We start from the raw sequence: 22,961 nt of genomic DNA, 5'->3' as shown, positions 1-22,961 counted from the left end.
ACATTTTCTTTTAGGTACCTACCTTTTATTACCTACTAACTTTATAGTCGAGAAATAATAATATCGGAAGAGTAAAAATTCTAGTAAAAGTAAGTATGTACCTACCTACTCTCCAACAATAAGATTTAGGCAAAAGCCGGAAGGCGCTGTTGTCGATTAAATGAGAGGAGCTTGTTAGTTCACAGTTTTAACACGTAGCCAATAAGATGTTGTTCGTGTATAAGTAGTAAGAACCTACACATTTTTTCAAAAAGGGCGAAGTTTTGTAATCACGTAGGTAGGTACCTATATGATTGTTAACTATTACATCAACTGTCTCATACTGAAGATTATCGTGATCTCGAGCAAATAGTCGAGATTAATCTGTCATTTGCCAAAATCCACTTTGACGGCGGACTGCCGAAATCAAATTTTGTTTGCGACTAGTACGCAAAGGCTCCATCGAAAAGGGGTCGCAAAAGCATCGTCGCTTCCCCATTGCGCCTCTGTCGATGATATCACTGCCTGGATCGAGTTAGGAGAAGTAACTTGGCAAACATTAAGAGGTATGCGGGCGCCTCGCTGTGGACGTATTTGCATATCTAACGAACCGACTTTCGAATAACGAAACACCCCCCACCCCCCGCAACCGTTCCAACCCTTTCACCAGTACACTTACGATTTTAGCAACAAAGATGTTGAAAAAAACCTTCTTCTATCTATAGAAATGGAACCTAAATATTAAATTGAAGCAAAACTCGTGGTCTTCCTATTGACTAACTGCCCGCCACTTCAACGATGGGTAGGGGTGCCTGCTATAGATCCTGGCCTGGAGGGCTGCTTCAGGATGTGGGGCACATGTATATAATATATATTATATTTGTCTATGGTTTTATAGTTGGTGAAATATATCGGTAAGTCAACATATACCTAATTCAATTATATTAAGTAGGTACCCATTGTTCCCAGAATGGACGATTTTACACCTCTTGGGTGTAATATTTTTATTGTTTATAATTTTTCATGATCTATTAGGGTTTGAAGATTTATTATAAGCTAATCGAGTGTAATATTATTGATAAGGTAGGGGTTATATTTTTTTATTGTGACCCTTGACTTAATAGACAATGTTTTTACCTACTTATCTTATATTCGTCTCAAAACAGTTTTTTCATGAACCTAAGTCAAGTAAATAAGCTCAAAAGAATTCTATTTCAAAATAATATACATTTGTGTCAGCATCATTAGGTACTTTCAATAAATTTTGAATACCTACCTTAAACGCTTAAAACCAATAATTTGTTTAGTTGTGTTTCAATGCAATAATTTATTTAAATGGAATTGTTTAATTGGTGTTTATGTGTGTGTAGGTAGGTACCTATATATTTAGATCTTTCTATGGTGCACCTACCTACATATCTCGTTTGTTATTAACGATGTCTCGAAAATTTACATAGACAAATTTTGATAAAGTTCCATATTTTGTAAGTCGTTCTGATGTTTTTTTTTGAACCGATGACATATATTTAAATTTAATTGGGTAGCTAATATAACAGATTTCCTATGCTTCACTATTTATCAACAATTTTGTTTCGATATGAGTGTCCCGCACCGGCCAATGGATAATATTGTAATTCAAAACCTATTGCTTTATATTCGAATGATTGAGATGTACCTATAATTTATCATATTAAATTGCACGTGATTTAACGAAATATTTATATAGGTACCTACACACATATTGTATTAAAATATCATTGGTAGCAATTGACGATTGCCAGCTGGTCTGCTAGGTCTATCAGTCTGAAGCGGTGACAGACGATATTGTGAAGGCCAGACTCCAGAATAGACTACGCATATGACCCCAAAGTTATATTGGCAGCGACGACTTGCAAATCGTAAAACTGACAAATCAGCGAAATGTCAAACTGTCTGAGGTGAATGAAAACCCATCCCGAAGGGAAAACTATGGCGCCATCTATGCATACTTCACAATTATATTAATATACAACACCGCCAAGCCGTCTGTAAGACCTAGCGAGACAGACTGGCGACCGCCAGCTGGCTCTGCTAGTTATTTATGAATGTACCTACAATTCTTGCGTTAATTGTTGTCTATTGTTGTTGCCTATATCCTGTCACTTTATCTAAGAATCCTGTTTTGGACCAGTTTTGCCAACCGTACTATAATTATAGTATTTGTACTATAATTTTGGTCCGCGTACTACGTGGTTTCCAAACTTTATGTTACTACGCCTCCCTTTTAAAAAAATCTAATCTGGGCGCCTCCCACCCCCTTTATTTCATTAAATAATACAGACACCTTTTTAAATAGTAAACAATGCATCTACTAATACAAAAATGAAAAAAAAATAAACAATGTTTTACTACTTATATTATATTAATTTTTAAATTAATTGGTTTTTCATACGGTGAATGTGCTTGTTTATTAGCACACCCAATTTCAATAGTAGTCAATCCAAATTCATCATCGTTCATTGACAAATAGATTCTATCATGGGCCCCACATCCTGAAGCGGTCCAGACCAAGCTAGGATCTTTGGCGGGCCCACCTACCTATCGCTGAGATTAAGGGCAGTGTGATGCTTTACTGTCGAACAAGAACTTCTTGTCTACGTGTTAAAACTGTGAACTAACAAGCACCACCTCTTTTTAACCGCACTTCGACTACAGCGACTTCCGGTTATCGACGAGTTGTCCACGTGTTAAAACTGTGAACTAACAAGCCCATCCTATTTAGTTAATCGCACTTCGACTACTGCGACTTCCGGTTATCGCCTAGATCTTCTTGTCGGACGGTAATGTGGTGTTTCCTAAATTATACACGGGAGTTATCATTTAAGTATATCAATCATCATATGCCCTGAAACAAAGCAGCGCCGCAGGTGACTTTTTAACTTTTGATAATATAATACTTAATGTGAAAAATGCATTAGCAAACTAACCAAGAACTCAGTAAATAGATTTGCGTTTGCTTCAATATAGGTATCTGGCGCAGAAATCATTTAAAAGTGGACAACATGGCGAACTTATTTTTTTGTAATTTTGATTTCCAAAGCTTTAATTTTTTATGAATGCATTAGTAGTCCTTGCATTGATTTATTCACTCAATTTTTTTAAAAATTTCAACCAAATAGATAAGTTTAACAACAAAATTATCTTTCCTATACAAATTTGCCTTAAATGTCAACATTATGATTTGACTCTTTTATTTCATTTTTTCACGAGATAGCTAACGCGCTTCGCAATAGTAGGTATATAAGTGAGGCATAATAAAATTAGTCTCCATATTTGCAGACAGGTTTGCAAACAACCTTTTATAGGACTGTTTTTTTATGTAGTTTATAGCTAGCGGCCGTTTTATAAACTATGAATTTGCAAACTGCAAACCTGCGGCTACATTAATTGTGTAAAACTTTTCGCGCCTCCCTTTGCAACACTCAGCGCCTCCCAGTTTGGAAATCGCTAATGTACGATATAAGGTACGCCCAAAATAGGTACCTACTAAAATTTTGATATTTCTGTTCGATAAATTGGTGCAAAATACCTACTATAATTACTACTATAAACTATATACTACTATAAAAACTCCCTTGACTGGTTTAAATTAAAAAATCTTGGGGAGGTACCTTAAATAAGAAGGATTCTCGGAGTTTCTCAAATTCTCCGTTATTTTACAACGTTTTTATAAGCTCGTGTTCTTGTTTGTCCAGTACAAATCTTGCAATCGATTTTTAACTAACTTCCCGACTAGCTAGACATTTGAAACTTTTAGAATATATCAGAACACGATGCCAATGCATTTTTAATAGGTACTTTTAGCCATCTTTAAGTAGAATTGAATTCATTTTCAGTTAATTCTGTTTTGTATGGAAAGCTATTTCAACATCATTATTGGTTGCTAGGGGTCTGGGGTCCTAGCAACTAAATTATTAATATATACGTGCTGACGCACACTAGATTTTCCGCCCCTTATGGGGGCACTCCCATAAGGAGTAGTGCCTCCCCACCGCTCGGTCTGATCCTGGTAGTCAATGCGCCACCGGTTGGATGATGACGACCCTCGACGAAGCATAACAATAGGATTAAGTTTGGATTAAATATATGTTTAGATAAGGAGATAATTAAGCTAAATAGGATATAAAATACGATTTGAATTATAAGTTTAATATGTAATGTAAATTGTAAGCTAATGTATAAAATAATGTAAAAATGTAAGGGTTAACGAGAATAATAAAGGGGGACATATAGATGGGCGTTGATAGCATATAATAATTAAAAGTAATTGGTATTGTAATATTAAGGTTATATGGATCGATGTCGCTACGCGTCGCGCGTACACGGCGCAGTAATTGTTAACATATGCTCATAGGTCCTGTTGCGAAAACTTCCATTTGTACAGATGTGCAATCACAAAGTATAGCAACACATAGGGCAACCATCGATCCGATTGTAATCACGATCCCGCGTAATTTTCATAGTAAATCCGATCCTAAATATCCGCGGCTGTTCCACGCGCGGCGTTCCCGAATCGGTATTCCGGCAGCTTTCCTGCTCTGACGTACGACGGCGTCTCTGTCGTACGTGTTTGAAACCGATTTCGCGATACGAATTTGCCAGCTTTGCAGTGACAGAGCCCCTCTCGCTCACGTGTATGACGGCGTCACGCTCACACGCGACGGGAGAATCGGATCGATGATTTTGGTCGATCAAGGAGACCGCGTACTGGAATAAGGCTCGGGAAATCTTTGATCGGCGAAGTATGAGTATGTACTAAGCAATTATTACTGCCTATATGTTTGGTTGACGGAATAACATCCGCCAACTAGTCGTAAGTATGTGCCCGTGGCGACACCGAGCTGTATTAGATGTTAAAGTAAGAAAGATTGCACGACGGGCACATTTGTATAAAAACCCGTGATTTTAGAATCCATCAACACACTTCTCGACTGACACTCGATCCGATAACATCTCTGCTCTCCACTCCGATTCAGCTTGCGCATCGAATTTATTTCTGCAAAGAATAATTTGATCCTGAATACGCACTGGACACCAAGATATCCATCGATTCACCGCTATTATCGCCAGCTTGAGGATCTCTAGCAGCCATCCACCTGCCGTCGAACAGTCTTTATCAAGATAATCGCCGACAGCCGATCAACCTAGAATCTTCACCAGGGCTTTCATAGTGGAGAAACGATACGTTTCGAAACAGACTTGAATTGCTCTCTCTCTCACCAACCTACATACGCCCATCATCATCATACCTACTGACCTACCTACCTACCTACCATCCCGTGAATAGTGATACTGTGGACCAGTGCCCTCGTCTGTTCCCCAAGTGCCGTGAATCAGGTGTAACCGAGAGGCACAAGCGCTGACGGTTCTGTTCGGTTCAGTGTGGTGTCGTGCGCGATTCGAGCCTTCAATCTCATCTTATACGTGATATCGACGACCCGGATCGCATAGTTCGACATCGCTCCCGTTCGGTACAGTTCGGTCAGTGAAACGTGCTTCAAGGCGACCGCCGGATCACCGCGCCCAAGGAACCGGGCTACAGATAACAATCTTTTCACTTTTTTTCTTTTTACTTACCTTACTTAATTTTTACTGCCCACTTGACTACATGATACCCACCTACTTAAAATCTTAAATTTAAATATAAATTGCATCTATCATACCTATGCACAGAACCAGGCTACAGATAACATATTTTTTCCATCTTACTTTATCTCTCTTCTACCATTAACTCGCACTCTTTAACTACCTACTTAACTTACATGATAGCCACTTACTAAAAATCTTCACTAATTACTTATAGCTGTGATATTGACAACTATTGATAACCTAAACTACAGTAGACTATATGGAATCTTGCTGCTAGTATTGAGCAACAACCTACCATATATAACAATTCTCTGCAAATAACAATTTCTTTACCTATCATCTGCTATCTTATCATAATTTTTCTCTCCTATATCAAACCTTAACTTGCAGTCTTATAACTAACTACTTTTATATTTTAAATCTAAATTGCATCTATCATACTTGTGCATAAAATCCCATCTTAGCTTACTAATTATATCCTTGCAGCCTCTGATCTCACTATTAAAATATTATATTCTACCTATTATATACCTATTATAAAATCCTTTCTTAATTACCTACTTATTGTGACTTTGACAGCTTCTTCTCACTACTAAAACATTATATCTCAGTAATAATCATACTCCATTATTCTATACGATTCCCTTAAAAACTTGCATTCTATTAACTACCAACCTGCCTTACATGATAATATCTTAAGCCTCTTATTTTTACCTAAAATATTAAATTTAAATTACATCTATCATACTTAGCCAGCCCTCACTTTTTAAAATATATATTAACTAAACCCCTAAATACGCTGGAATATACAAAGACTCACCGTCAGTATCGATCGGTGACCTGCTGTGTATACCTCCATAAATACATGAATTTTTTTTTTTTTTTTTTCTCTCACATATTATAATTTGACTCTCTTTACCATCACTATAAAATCAAAATAAATTTAAATACGCCAGTTATAAATTTAAATACGCCAGTTATAGAATAGATAGCTCAAACTTACCCCACATAACATTTGCTGTTCCGCTTAACAATGGCACCCCCCAACGAAATATCTGCCAACTTACTAATCTCAGCATTTCTGCGATTATTAACCAAGGCACCGCCACCCTCTATTCATCAGGACCCTGCGATGAAGGAACTATATGATGAGACCCTGAAGAACGCAACCGCTTATCTAACCACCGACACCCCAGCAGTGGCAGCCACATCGACACCAACCACGTCCCGAGTCCAAACTCGGAGCAGCTCAAGGACTAAGCAACAACCACCGCCCAGCCAACAGATCCCAGCCTCACAATGGACCATCGCCCCAGATCCAGACTCCAGCCCAGAAGATGATGAATGTGAACTACTAGATTCCTCCGCATCGAGCCTATCCAGCACAATACGCCAACCGACCAGCAACATCTTAAGCACAATCAACGAAAATGATGTTGAGTCCCCGATCCCGTCGAACCAATCGACCCCAAAATCACAGACATATCCCCCAGTAACCAACAAGAAGGATAGAAAGGCAAAAGCCAGGGCCCACAACGCAAACAGGAGCAACACACCAAACTCCCCGCGGCCCTCGCCCCAAGAACCCAAAAGCCAAGAGACCCCCCCCATGAAGAAAACCAAAACCGACCTACCGACCGTCTCGCCATCTCTTCCATCCAGTACAGCATCAAGCCCTAAATCCCCCGATCCTGCCACGATCTCCAAAACACCAGCAATACCGCCAATTATACTGCACAACAAGGCGGATTTCAAGAGACTAACTGCTGACATGTTCCGCGCGGGACTAAAGATTGTGGAAGGAGTCAATCAACGCGAAGGAATAAAAGTCACGTTCCCCTCCATTACATGCTACAGAAAAGCACAAGACCTACTACAGACTGCGAATATAAAATATAACACATACGACCTTGCGTCAGAAAAAGTACTCAAGGTAGTCATGAGGAATATCCCAGTTGAATATACCGAAGAAGAAATAACAAAAGAACTCTCAGACCAAGGCTTCCCAATTCAAAAAGTACATCGCATGAGAAAAAACTCGAACCGACTCCCCATGCCTCTGGTCTTACTAGACATCGAGAAAACAGACAAAGGCAGAGAAATCTACAACATGGGAAACTTCTTAAACCTGCGAATTAAATTAGAACCATTAAATAGAAAAGCCTCAGCCGGACAGTGCCACCGCTGCCAAAGATTTGGCCACTCCCAAAAGAACTGCCACGGAGATCCCAGGTGCGTCCGCTGCGGTGAAGGACACCTTACAAACACTTGCACTCACACACGACAAATGGGGCCGGCCACCTGTGCAAACTGCAGGGGGCCGCACCCCGCAAACTTCAGAGGATGCGCATACCGACCAGGTAACACAAGGAGCGCCCCCCATCACAACCCAGAGCCACAAACACGCGCCCCATTACTCCCAACGCCCAATGCATGGGCGATGAACCGGAACACCTTCAATCAGGCACCCTCTGGCCCGAAGAAGATGCCGTCACAACCCGCCTCCAAGGTCGCGGAAAAAACACACCCACACTACCCTTCCACCTCCACAACCCATCAGGAACACTCGCAGGCCCAACATTTATTGGAGCTGAGCCATGCGATGAAGGCCCTGATGGACCAGGTCCACTCTGTCCTAGCGACTTACCCAAGAACCCAATATGGCCGCTAAAATCAAACCTACGTCACTACAGACAGCGTTTTGGAACGCACGAGCTTCACTCCTCACAGACAAACACGAAATCCGACACTTCCTTGAAGAGCATGACATTGATATCTTACTTATCAATGAAACGTGGCTCAAACCTTCTCATCGATTTAACATACCTAACTACACTATACACAGGAACGACAGACTAACCAAAGGTGGCGGAACAGCCATCCTCGTAAAATCAACTATCGAGCACTGTTCAATACACTCTCAGCCACCCGCGCGCGCCACTCGTCAGGCTATAGAATCAACCTCGATACTAGTAACAACTAAGAATTACGGCTTAGTTAAATTCACATCTATTTACATCCGACCCCAGCAGGCACCAACCAGGTTAGATTACGATAGTCTTCTGGACACCATCAATGATACTCCCACAATAATAGCGGGCGATTTCAACGCCAAACATCCTGCTTGGAACAACTACAAATCGACACCCCGTGGTGAGTTATTACTACAGTTCACTCAGGACACTCAATCAGTCATAGCAGCACCTCTCACGCCAACCATGTTCCCTGTACATGGGAGACCTAGCATTATAGACTTCGCCATCCTCCGTAATACAAACTTTTTTCCCATTATTCGCACGGTTGACGAATTAAATTCAGATCACAAACCGGTATTAATGTTCCTCGGGGACCCGTTAGATCCATTAGTTACGCCACCGAACACCTCAAGATATAAAGTATCTTGGGAGGACTTCGGAATTCATCTGGAGGAACACCACACTCTAGCATCAGATCTCACATCCACTACTAAAATAGACTCCGCAGTGAGGGACTTGACGACCTCAATACAAGAGGCAGTCAAAGCCGCCTCAACACCAATCAGCCCGGCTGAATTGCATAGATTAGATATACCTAAAGCCACTAGATTAAAAATCACAGAGAAAAACCGCGCTAGGAAGATCGCCCAAATATTGGGAGATGAACCCTCTGTTGCCAAGTTTAAAAAACTTAGGAGTAGCGTTAGGAAACTTAATAGAGAACACGCCCAGGATAACTGGAACAACAAACTCATAGAATTAACTAAGGGTAGCGACCCCTACTGGAAGGTCTCTAAGGCCCTGAGAAGGCCAAAGTGCCCGATCAACCCCCTGAAAGGTCATACTAAGACAGTATATACCACAGAGGAGAAACTCGAGGTTTTTGCGGACAGCCTCCAAGGTCAATTCACACCTAATGACATAGACTACAATAACAGACACATCACCCGTCACGTAAATTCAGTTATGGACAGGGCCAGCGCAATAATTCACGACAGGATAGATCCTCCACCCACACCGATATTACCAACCACCACTCAAGAGGTTGAATATTTAATCAAGCGACTTAAAAATCGCAAAGCGCCAGGCAATGACGGGGTGAGTAACCTCACCTTAAAAAAATTACCAGAAAAAGGAGTATTAGCCTTAACAGGGATCATCAATGCCTGTTTAGAATCACAATACTTCCCAGACGATTGGAAACTAGCAGATATTATCCTATTTCCAAAACCAGGTAAAAACCACACCTTACCTGAGAACCATAGGCCGATAAGTCTCCTCCCTACGATGAGCAAAATTCTCGAAAGAATCATAAACTCCAGACTTCAAATCACTATCTTTGAGAAAAAACTCATACCGGACGAGCAACATGGATTTAGGGCCGGTCACGCCACTAATCACCAGTTGCTACGTGTCACTGAATACATTACAGACGGTTTTAATCACCACACTTACACTGTTGGCTTGTTCTTAGACATAGCCAAAGCTTTTGATAAAGTTTGGGTCGAAGGACTCGTAGTAAAGCTATCAGAGGCCGAAATAGATCAGCCAACAATCAGGATACTGAATTCTTTCCTCACCAATAGACGCTTCGCAGTCAAACTGTATGGAGCAAAATCCTCTATCAGACCAGCAACGGCCGGAGTCCCTCAAGGCTCCGTGCTTGCCCCGACCCTGTATAACCTATACACTCGGGATATCCCAATACCAGTAGATACATCAGCAGATTCTTGCATATTAGCACAATATGCTGACGACACAGCCATCCTGTCCAAATCCATAAACAGAAACAGAGCAACAGAGTTAGTCCAAAGGTCGGCCGACCAGGTTTCCACCTGGTGCGATAAATGGCGTATAAAAATAAATGCAGATAAAAGCAAAGCCGTTTACTTCGCGCGCCGCCATGCAAAGCGAAAGCGCACCATAGATCACCTGGTTATGAACAAGACTAAAATCCCTTGGACCGACTCGGTCAAATACCTAGGTCTTACGCTAGACAGAAGACTCACATTTTTCGAACACATTTGCGATAAAAAACGCCAAGCCAACACAGTATTAGCCATGCTCACACCGATGATAGGACATAGGAGCAAGCTTGCCTATCGCAGCAAGCTGCTATTATACACAGCCATAGTCAGACCGATCATGACTTACGCATGCCCCGTCTGGGCATACGCAGGTCTCAAGTATCTAAACCAGCTACAAATCACACAGAACAAAACACTACGAGCTATCACCAATGCTCCCTGGTTCGTCAGGAACACAACACTACACAGCGATCTTAACATGGAAACCCTCCAAACCCATATCCTCAAGCTCACGAAGCAATTCTACAGCTCCATCTCGAACCATCCCAACACGACAATTTCACACCTATTACAATACGACATACACGCACAGACAGAATTTGACCGGCCAAGAAAGGTTCTTTTACTGATGCCCCCCTAGCTACCCACATCCTTACTTCCCTGCAGACCTTCCATTCTTTCTTAGCGACCGCAATCGGGACCCCATTGTGACACCTGGAGATCGAACTTCCCTCGAGTATAAAATAAATAAAAAAAGATGGTGGCCAGTCTGTCACTTGACTTAAGTGCAAGTCTCAGAACCCACCCACCCTAGGTATTAAAAAATAATAAATACCAAACCACACAGACAAAGGGCAAAGCAAAAAAGATAAATTGCTACTCGAGGGAATTGCATCAATCATCCTTTAGCCGAGACCCTGAACTCCTGCGACACAAGACCGCAGAAGAAACCAGCCTACCGAGAGGCGAAGACGACGACAACGAAGAGGACAGACACCCAAACGCGTAGGTGCTGAAAACGGACGACAATCGACGGACGGCAGAAGTGAGAATGCGCCAGCAACTTTTCCTTAAACCAATAGAGACCACTTAATCGAGACCACAAATTGGGCCTCGGTCCGGTCGCGAAGCCACCGAGGCCCAACGAACTCAGAAGCGGTACAAAAATACCCTAAGGCAATCACAACGACAGTAACTAGAGATAACGGGGATGACTCCCACTTGAGTCGGCGCCCCAGTTAAACATTGCCATTACCCCAAGCAAGCAATCCATCAGCAGTCTTCTCTCGCACTTACGACCCCGAACCTGCAACGGTTCGCGGCGTGAATTATTCACTCTTCTCCATACAAGTTTATCAAAACTTGAGAAGAGGTACTCACCGAGGTCCGAGATACCTACCGGTCGATACCTACTCCTCCAAGTGTCAGATAGCGACTTAGTCGTTTTCGCGAGTTTAATTTGTTTCTTTACTATTGGACCCGGCTCCCAACCTTTCGGCATAAAGCCCTGCTCGTGCAATCTCGCTTACGCTAGTTAAAGTGAATAAGTAAATAATAAAAGTATTAATTTTATATAAACAATATTATAATAATAAATTAGTTCCATGAGATTTTGTTCTTGTATGTCTGTGTTTTCGTTTACTTGACTTTTCTTTATAACTTTTGTGAATGTGACATAATAAATTAACTATAACAGAGTGAACATTAGTTTCCATTTACTATATACTGTGCCTACCTGTTCTTCCAAACATTGAATGTACCTCCACTCCAGGCCCGGAGCTAGCCGAGGATTCGGAGGCCTACAGTGCGTTACTTTGTAAATCAAAATGAAATGTCAGAATGACATTTCAGTATTCTATATTTTTATTTAGTTTATTTGTTTGTTTTTATTTACTTCATATCAAGTACAAGTTTGAGCATTATTGAGCATAATATTTCAACAGAAAATTTTTAAAACGTATATAAAAAGTTCTTTTTATCTTGTAATTATTATTTTTTCTGAGAAACAAAAAACCTCTACATTTTCAACAGATGACAACGCGTACTATCTATAATCCCACTTTGAAAAGATGGCAACACTGTTTTGGACGCTACCATAGACAATATATTCGCCAATAGCCATTGCCGCCGCGTCATGTCACATCGCTCTTGAAAGTAGAAACAGGGAACGAGCTCGCACGTCTAATAGTTCGCGCTGTTTATAATAAAGTGCATCCATTCGTCTTCTATTTAATCTGCATTCATTGCTGGATTATAATGATCTGAAGAATAACTGAATATGTACGGTGGTCGGAATAAGGCAGATGTCTCATTGTTCCTGCCCCTCCATAGCGATGAGTTTTCTAGTCGCCGAAGCTGTTGGAGGGTAAGCCATGTTTTCACATTCATACTTTCGCGTTGTTTTATGGGAAAATAGTGATGTTTAAACTAGCATTACATTCGTTGCATTGTGCGTATTTTCATCCACCTGTCTCCCTTTTCAACAATGTCGTGGCCGGTTATGGGTAGCCATTTTTTCAACTGTTGTCAACCGCTCGCATCGGCAATCATTTTGTCGTACCTAGATATTGATGAAGGTCCTTCAGACATCAATTCAGGTTCGTTCAGTCGCCGTTTCAGATATGGTCAGCTCAGTTTTGAAAGTACAGTTGAGTTGTACCTACTTATACCTACCTATATTTATTTATAATATTTCAATATAGATTAGAAAAGTACGACAATATTGCTTGTCGTCGTATTGACTAAATAGTACGGTCATGCATGAAGGCTCAGATTAATCTCATCACTCTTTTTCCATAAGCATAAATAGTCAGGATAATTCTTATCACCAAGTCATTTACACGTCAGTATAACTGGCAACTCTAAATATTGACACAATAACTGTTGGTAAACCCATCCTCCCACGTCTCCGTTCTAGTTTCAGTTGCCTGCGCATCTATTCTATACACAAGACTGCTTTCGGCAGCTATCTAGGGTAGGAAAGTATCAAAATATTGGCACTTATTGTAACAGTTACACTAAGTTAGCCGTTTAACAGCCAAAACTAACTATCTCGCTCTGAAATTTAGCATAGCGAGGAGAGGTGCTGTTGAAACATGGCACTTGTTGAAACAATTACAACTAACACATTTTGTAATAAGTTCTAATACTTTGATACTTTCATACCCTAGATAGCCGTTGTACCGGCCGAAAGCAGTCTTGTATATAAAATAGATTCGCTGTTTCAGTTTTTGCATTTACCCAGAAACGAAGACTGAACGGACAACTAAACTAATCGTTTAAAATGACCTTAATAAAACTTCAACGTTGGATGCAAACAATGGTTGCAATGGCCGATCACTCCCAATGAAGAAATGTCACTTTAGATTGTTAACTGGAGTCGTGGCCAAAATAGAATATTTAATATTTTTGCTTATGGCTCAATCAGAGATGAGTGATGCTTAGGCCAACAATTACCGTGTGTTGTGAGTAATCATCAACCCAATTATCTTCGATTGTTCCGTGAGCGAAAATTAGGAACCATTCTATTTTACCCATGACTCGAGTGAATGATCCGAAGTGACTTTTCATGATCGGTGGATCGCTGCAGAAGGACGATCATGACAGACGATTGACATGAAAATCTGCCAATGTAATTTGGCCTTTTCGAATGCTAGATATATGTAATTTTGTCAATTATCTCTCAACGGTATTTACACGTTAAGATATATTGTATGATCCCACAAATACCTTTTAAGATTTGGCGTGTTGAATGTACCTACACAATTGAATTTCTCATAATTGTGATATGGTTGATGCAGGATTGTGTTGTGTTCAATATGTCAGTTGCCACTCGGAATTCATTATTACCTATTGTAAATTCAGATTACTTTTCAAAGCAGTACAAGAGTAATTTATCGAATTCCAAAATGAAGCCATTGCCAACCTTTTGAATGTTAAATCAGCCATGGAATCAAAACATTTTTGAATCAATTAATAAACACTATTTTCAAATTGTACCTATTCACTAATTATGCAGTGTACTTCTATCAAAGAAATCTATAATGTATATAATATTATATATATATTGAGTATTCAATAATTCAGTATTGAATACATGGCATTTGTTATTTCCTAATGAAATCCATCCAGATCGAGGTATATAATATACTTAGGATATGAGTATGTTACATATACTAATTATGTAATCTAATACATAATCATATATGATTTTTTTTTCTAGTAACTAATCTACTTGTATCTCCTGGCACTTTAATAAAAAATAGTATTTCCAGTTCTTATTTTTTTCAATATTGAGAATTATTGCAAGTTGACAATTCTCATTCTTAACTCTATAGGCATTCGACCTATTTCCACAAGCAGTGTGCCATCTTTCTGCGTTCATTTCCTTGAAATCCCATGTGATTATTATGCTCTATGTTACGAGAGCTTACCCCGGAGTAATGTCAGATTTTTCGAGTCTCCATCTAAATGCCATTTTTTGAGCATAAACAACCAAGGCAAAACCGCTATTATATGCGTAGACAAGAAAAATAACCCCAATTATAAGCGTAGACAATAAGTACGGTCACAGAGAACAGTGAAATATTTTAATAAACTTAATAATTGACAATACAGTTATTACGTTGGCAACAATACCTGTCATTTACATTGCGTATAATATTCTCTATACCTGGTTACTAGATATGGGAAATGAGTCACTTAATGAGGACTCCGACCGAATAGGTTAATTACGGATAGGGATTTGTTCGGACAGATTAGGTCAATTGTGTCTTTTGTTGCCATAATAAAATGTATAGTACTAGCCTGGCAGTGTGTCCTTCGCACCCACGTTTCTTCCTATACTGCGTGCGCACTCTCGCGTATCTCGTTCGCCTCGAACGACATATTCCGTTCGCCGGGCAGCGTATCCTTCGCACCCACGTTTCTTCCTATACTTCGCGCGCACTCTCGCGTATCTCGTTCGAGGCGAACGACATATTCCGTTCACCGGGCAGCGTATCCTTCACACCCACGTTTCTTCCTATACTGCGCGCACGCTCGCGAATCTCGTTCGCCTCGAACGACATAAGCGCCAGGTGACACGGGACCGATTTGTTCGCTGGCTATAGATTAGTTTTAAAAGATACATTCGTTCGAGAACGACGCATGTCTACTGGTTACGAGATAAGTTTGGTATATTTAATATGAAAGATGACACGCTTCATGAATATTTATGATAGGTATATTATGCTGAAACATCAATTTTAAGTAGGAAAAGTGGCATTTTAATGAAAATCAGTGACGTTTAATTTCGGAGCCGTTTTATCGAGGCTGTATTGACCGAGCCATTTGTTTGTGGATGCAAAATGTTTTTGTGGGGCAATAAATTGGAGCCAGTTTTATTAATTATACATTTAAATGGATACGGAATATGGATATATCTTATAAAAACAATCACTAATCAAAGAGTTAATAAAAGCCATCCAAGCCATTTTCACTCGTATTTCTTATTTTATTGATTAAATTTGAGTCAGAATTATCTGAAATAATAACAATATTGTTAACAGCCAAATTTTATATAAATATTGTTATCTATAACGTTATTTTGAACAATGTTCCTTATTTTTGCCTGTTTTTGAGCATTTTTATACGAAGGATTAAGCATGAGTGTCTTCGTATCAAAGGTTACATTATATTTATTTTAATTTTATGAAATACATTGGCAAACTCTTATGCTATACTGATTTTTGAAAACGGCGAATTTTTTTTGATTTACAATGTTTGAATTTTGTTCATTGTAAATGATTTTTATATTTGTACTTATTGTCTACACTTATAATAGCGGTTTTGCCTTGGTTGTCTATGCTCAAAAAGTGGCGTTTAGATGGTTTCAGATATAGACTCATAAAATCTGACGTTTCCCGGGGTAAACTCTCATAACATAGAGCCGATTATTACTATTTCTAATGCAAAATATATATTTTCTATGGATATAAGTGGTTATGCCTGCAGAGTTGTCAATTTCAGTAGAGTAATATAGGTGTGCAAACTTCTACTTTCTTTTCTAAGTATGTCTGCAGTATCAGTGGCGAAGGGTGGAGGTAGGCTGTTAAGATCCACCACAAATAGTGTACACTAAACTTTGACAGTCATACCTACGTATTTGTAAAAAACCTCTATTGGCACACTGCCACGGGCCAACAGCCATGATATTTGAACTAGATTCTAGCTCAGCAATTGGTTAATGTACACATGTCCACTGCCTTCGCGGACATGGGTGTCAAGTGTCCGTTTTTGATATTATGTATGAACTTTAAACTCTATATTTAAAAGTTTTGATGTGTCAGTGTGAAGGTGTGAAAATAGTGCAATACATACGGGAAAGATGGTCAACTTGAACGTAACTAGATGGTGTCACTAGTGTCATGGCCCCCACGAGGGGGTTGGGGGCTGACAGGGCTCCAGCCTGTGGGCCCGGCGTGGCGGGTTGACCAGTTGTAAGATAAACACACCAGAAATTTGTTATATTAACAAAAACCGCATTACTTAATGAATATTAACATTTTGAAATATGTAGTAGTGTGTAGGGAGGTCAATATCCTACCATCCACATGATTCGGCAGGAAACCATTAATTTATAATTACAACATCAATGCATTTATAATTACAACATCAATTCTTGCAATATAATATTGTTGAAATAGCAAAATAAGCGATTTATGTGAATCAATCAATTTTTAACAGAAAGCTAATTTAGCAAAATAATTCAATAATTATATTAATCAATTATTTATAATTTACAAAACGATTTATCATGATATGCACAAAAATTGTTTATATGAAAATCTATCTTGCTTAATTAATTAAAAAGTGCATAATTCTCAAAATTAAAATCAATTATTTATAATTTACAAAACAATCATGCATTACACAACAAAGCATGATTAAGTATCAAAATATTCAAGTAGTGATAACAGCATTTTCTATTGTATCGAATCACTATAAAAACACCCAGTACATGAAAACAATATTGTCAGTCAGTTATCAAAGATTTAACCGTAAGGTTATCATGTCGCTCCACCCGATCGACTTCGCAATTAGTAACCGTAAATTCACTCATCTAAATTATAATCTGTAAACGTACCTGTAATAATTAAATCAATATTTATTTGGAAGGAGATAATAAAACCAGGATTCATTTCATTCACGCATCAATCTTCTTATTATTGGAGTCAAACAAACCTACCCTCCCTCCGGTTCCTTATTCCATCTCACTTCTAAAAGTGCAATACAATTTGATGTGATATGGTAGGTATTTTATATTGTTTCCTGAATAATAAAAATCCAATATCGAAGAGTCAAATGTTACTTGGTTACCACAAGAGGGAGTCGTGACCAGTGGTTCATAATATGATACAGAGTGCCGACAACTCAATAATTCCATGGAAAATCACTAAAATACACGAAATACCATTCAGGGAACACTGATGTAGAACATCACACTGCCCTTAACCTTGGTGATAGGTAGGGGAGTCCGCCAAACATACTGGCCTAGGGGCCCACCTCAGGATGTGGGGGCCATGACTAGTGTATACTATAATCGCAAAATGTTTTAATGTTATTTATGTTCTTCTTTTCATTGTTTCAGTGGTGGAACCAGCTGTCAAGATTGCAACGGAGCTTAATTTATATAATTATAGTTATAACAGTCATTTACTTTGTACCATCGGAGAGAGCAATAGCAAGTATGGGGGTGTTTCATAAAAAGGTTAGACATCATTATTAATTATTTGTAAGACATTGGATTCATATTTTATATAGCGTCATCCTTCATATAAAAGTCAGCTTCATATAAACCTAGTTTTGAGATAATAGTCTTCGAAAGTTTAAAGGTGTATGGAAATAAAGATTTTGGTTTATCTCTGGTTCAGCATTTTGTCAATAAATTGGTCTTGGTCTGTCTTAAAATTACTTCTAAAGCCGTTGACGCCTTAGGATTGATTTGTCGAACCTCCATTTTAGGCAAAATAGAGTTTTTAATGTTGTTCAATTTCTTTTTTATAAACATCGAAATCATTAAAAAAACATCCTATTTTATTTATCATTAGAAACGGATATTTTTTAAAATGTCTATGAAACCATAGTCCTACAAGCTGGTCATTGTTGGAGATTTTACAAATCAGCACTGAACTATTTCAAAAATACTATGCAAAAGACCTTTCGAGTGTCGAAAACCCAAACCGCCAGGTGTTTATTTATATACCCATCCCTCGCTTACGTATATATCGAGGGTATACTGACAGAAAGCATTAAGTCATTAAAACAAGTTCTGAGATAATCGCATTAATAGCTTAATTTTTTTTTCAAAGCTTTCTCCCACGTAGAATGTTTTATGTTTTATATATTTTTTTTCTACATTATAAAGAATAACCTTTTTGGCATACAAAACATAAGATTTGATGTTGATAAGTTGTATGGATATTTTTTTAAAAATGTAAATGTAAGTGACCGCTGACATAATGCATTCTGTCAGTAACTATTTGCTAACTTTGACATATTATTAGATAAATGACAATGCATTATTGTTATATTTATTTATGTTAATGATTAGATTGGTACATAATAATACAAATAAAAATAATATTTTTAGTGAAAATAACATTATTTATTTCAAATTAGAGAAATATAGAAAAAATACAATGAAAATAATAATAAATCACAATAATTTTTAAACAGATTTTTTTTAGAATTAAATTATTTACCGTAAACTACAATAACATTTCTCTGAAGGGTATGCAGATTGGATAGTATGCTACATATTACGACTAGCCTTAATTCTGATTGACATTCTTTGCACCTTGCACTTGCACATTGCACTTATTTATGAAAACAATTAGATTAGTATCAGTATTAATATTAAAAAAAAGAATGTTCATTATTATTTGTCGTTTTTGGCATCGGAATCATTTATATCGGGCTCCGGAAGTAAGTCTGGATGGCTGTTATTCTCGGCAGATAATTGTTGAAACCACCAATGAAAAATGTCCAGTATTACACTTTTTTCACACAAATCCTTTTTTTTTGCACAACTTATTTTTAATGGATTTTTATATTATAATTGTGGAATGTTTTCGATTTCTACAAAACAAATTTGGTTGATACGCGAAGCATTTCTAATTTTTAAAACGTTTATTGTTTCGTACACATCACTAAAATTATATTTATATTGAATGGTAAATGGTTTTTCCATTTTTAGCCAATTTACGCCAAGTTTTTATTTTTTATTAACTGATTCGACAAAAATTTGAGGTCATAAAAGTCAGTATATTTTAGCTCGCTTGCTTCGTATGGTTTCTTTTTCGAAATGAAACGAGACATTTAAAAATCATTTAGTCATTGGCACAATAAATCGACGCAAACTTTTGCCTGTTTTCTATGGCACTATGCATAGAATCGCATTCCATAGATTCAAGAAAAGAGCAGATACTTGCAAATTTCTATTATGGCCTCCGCATGTATCGGAGAAGAAAGATATTTCAGTTACACTCGATGGAAGCTGCTTGAGATACCACATGAGACAACTTCCTATTTCGCAACTCCCTCGTTTTCCATTTATTTCGGTCCAAGCCAAACAAAATCCTTTATTCGGCTTTGGACCTTCGTAAATAGTTAAGTTAAACATATTTAATTTTCTTTTATAATAGAGCAGTGAAACCTCTGTGGATAGTATATGTAACACACTCTGAAGATAGTATGTTACAGTCATGAATAAGGACTCATTATTAGACATATCCTTATCTTTTTCTTTTTCAGAATGACATTCATTTTTCCTTTTCAAATGACTCTGAAAATCCTCTTCCATTATGATGTTGTCTTCGGGGCAACTTACTTTGTATTTATTACAAAATGTGCACTGGTCCTTTTTTGGTTTGAAAAACGATAAATTATAATTTTTGCAGAACACTCTATGATAGGTTATCTGTGTCAATAGTCTTTACACAGGCTATACATTTTGCAAATTGTTAATTTACTGTCTAAATATTACCTTATATATATATGTCCTTTCTCGTGTAGTGACTCCATAAACGGGAAGGATTCTATGTGAGACTTTATATGGATTAAATTCTCATTGCTTGTTTTGTGAATAGGGGGATGTTTACCTCTACGATCGTGTAACGTAAACTGTACTTCCACGTCTTCTTGTTCTTTAAATGCGTGAATTACTGATCTATTTGAAATGTGTAAAGTACTATTTATAGTATATTTCAGACTCTGACTTTTTGTCCACTCTTGAAAAAGAAATAACTCTTTAGTTTTGTCTGGATTTCCTTTTTTCATTCCTTGGTTTTCTATCAACGGGAATTTCAATCTCAACATTTTTTAGAATGTAATCTTTTTTGCGATCATAAGAACAACTCCAACACATCTTTAATATATTATGTTTAGCTCTTTGAGACGAAGCCATTCTAATAAATTCTTCAAATGGTTCAATGTATTGTTTCACTAATCACTAAAGACAGATGAATTAAAATTGCAAAGGTATGGCCTATGCCCTATGGTGACATCTATTGACAAAATTTGTACTGACAGAATGCATTATGTCACACTTAATGCATATGCCATGTTACAAGTCCTGTATTTTGTACACACAAAACGCATTATAGGTCATATAATGCTTTCTGTCAGTATAAAAAAATAACAATATGACTTAATGCAGTTTCTATTTTCTTACCAGTATATCCTATGACTAAGTGCGTTTTACCAGAACGTAGAGCGTAAAATTCTAAGAATTTTGGCATTTAAAACAGAAAAACAGCAAAAACTCACTTAATGCGTTCTGCAAGTATACCCTCGATATTATATAAGTCAATTTAAATATTTTCTGCATTACTGTTTTTTTGCCAATCTAGTTTATAATGACTAGGATTTAAAAGTATGGTTTGGATTGTTTAATCTCCACAGCGATGGCTGCTTAAAACTGATTCTATGCCAAAGCGAACATGTTCGCGGATATGGCCGGGCATACAGAAAACGCGGACTTGTTCGCTTTGTCTTTCAAGACAGATTGCCAGTCTTAAGCGTTTGTTTTGAATAATTTAAAATTCGGAAAAATACTGGTCCAAATAATGAGACATTTTTTTGCATATGTTTGGTAAGTGTTTATGATAAACTTTCAATATATTTAAAAAAAAATAATATGGTGTATTTTTGCTAAAAATTTTCGCGGCCTCCATTGCCGCCATAGAAAATCCCCCGGCATAGATACAGTATCTGCTGTTTATATATAAATTCTATTGAATTAAATAAGTGATTTCACAGGATTAGTCTTTTATTATATTCTTATATAATGTATCTTTCACTGTGTAAAATAAATATGAATGATCTTAAATATCTCCTGTTGCCAATCGACAAGTCGCATGCGACTCAACCTACTTGTCAAGACCTGTTCTGCCGAGCCTGCACTTGCGCATATTATCTATGAGCTAGCTTGCGCAAACTTCTCTCGTCAGCCATTAGCCATTGTTATCTAGACGTCAGGATGCACTGTGCATCGATATATGCCTAATTGACTGATGAATCCAATATTTTCACCTTCTACTTAAATTTCTGTGGCACGAATACATAATAATCGCTGTTTCTGCATCTGATGACATATTTGCGTAATGGCATTTGACGTCTAGCCAGAGTATATTTTGCTGTTTTGAGAGATTACGCGCGACTGTCACTAGATAGATATATTGGGTCTTGGTTCGTCGGTTTTGGAAGGTTTGATTTATGGCTGTAGGGCACACGAGGCGATTTTAGATATAGGAGCCGGCTAAATGTTAATAGATAAGTCACTGACCATGTCTCATACACTTTACAATGCTAAGCTTATACATTGTTAAATGATTAGGTATAACTGTCTCAATTAGTATTATATAGTTAGCAAAAAAACTAATAATATATAGGTAGCCAGCATGTATTTGAAAGCTTTGCAATACTTGTTAATTAGGTTCATACCAACCTTTTTTTTCAACTAAATAAACATTTTTCTATGTTTATATTTTAGGATGTACCAAAACATTCAATAGAGAATCCAAACTCATTGAAACTGTTGAACGATGTCAATTCCGCTGATGTTCACATAGTAGCCGATAATCATGAGAATGCCATTGCACAACATCCCGAAGATTCGGAGCTTCAGCCTCAACAGATTCTTCAACCTGATGTGCAATTTTCTGGTGTTTATTTCGAAGGTATGTTTTGAAACTACAAACCCTCCCCAACCATTCATTAGTTAATAATTCTCGTGTATAACTTCAAGATATTTTTGCAATCAGGTCATTTTATAAAACTGAACGTAGGATTATAGAAGAACATGTATGTCATGAAGGAAATCTGTAGGGAGGTCAATACCCTACCATCCACATGACTCGGCAGGAAACCATTAATTTATAATTACAATGTATCTTGCAACATAATATTGTTGAAATAGCAAAACAAGCGATTTATGTGAATCAATCAATTTTTAACAGAAAGCTAATTTAGCAAAAATAATTCAATAATTATATTAATCAATTATTTATAATTTACAAAACGATTTATC

At 37.7% G+C, this 22,961-nt stretch overlaps 1 protein-coding gene across 1 annotated transcript in view; it reads left to right on the top strand.

Moving 5' to 3' along the window:
• Positions 1–12,510: 12,510 nt before the first annotated feature.
• Positions 12,511–22,961, top strand: part of LOC147079934 (endoplasmic reticulum mannosyl-oligosaccharide 1,2-alpha-mannosidase-like) — a 34,106-nt gene continuing 23,655 nt past the window's right edge. The window contains exons 1-3 of the mRNA XM_085947004.1: positions 12,511–12,755; positions 18,021–18,140; positions 22,425–22,611. Of these exons, the coding sequence (XP_085803130.1) occupies positions 12,669–12,755; positions 18,021–18,140; positions 22,425–22,611 (394 nt within the window). The 5' untranslated portion in view covers positions 12,511–12,668. The remainder of the gene's footprint in view (positions 12,756–18,020; positions 18,141–22,424; positions 22,612–22,961) is intronic.

Source organism: Rhyacophila brunnea, unplaced genomic scaffold (genome assembly GCF_057557595.1).
Source record: "Rhyacophila brunnea isolate RB1 unplaced genomic scaffold, BYU_Rbru_1.0 scaffold_1, whole genome shotgun sequence".
Taxonomy (NCBI): domain Eukaryota; kingdom Metazoa; phylum Arthropoda; class Insecta; order Trichoptera; family Rhyacophilidae; genus Rhyacophila; species Rhyacophila brunnea.
This window is presented reverse-complemented; position numbering and strand designations above follow the sequence as displayed.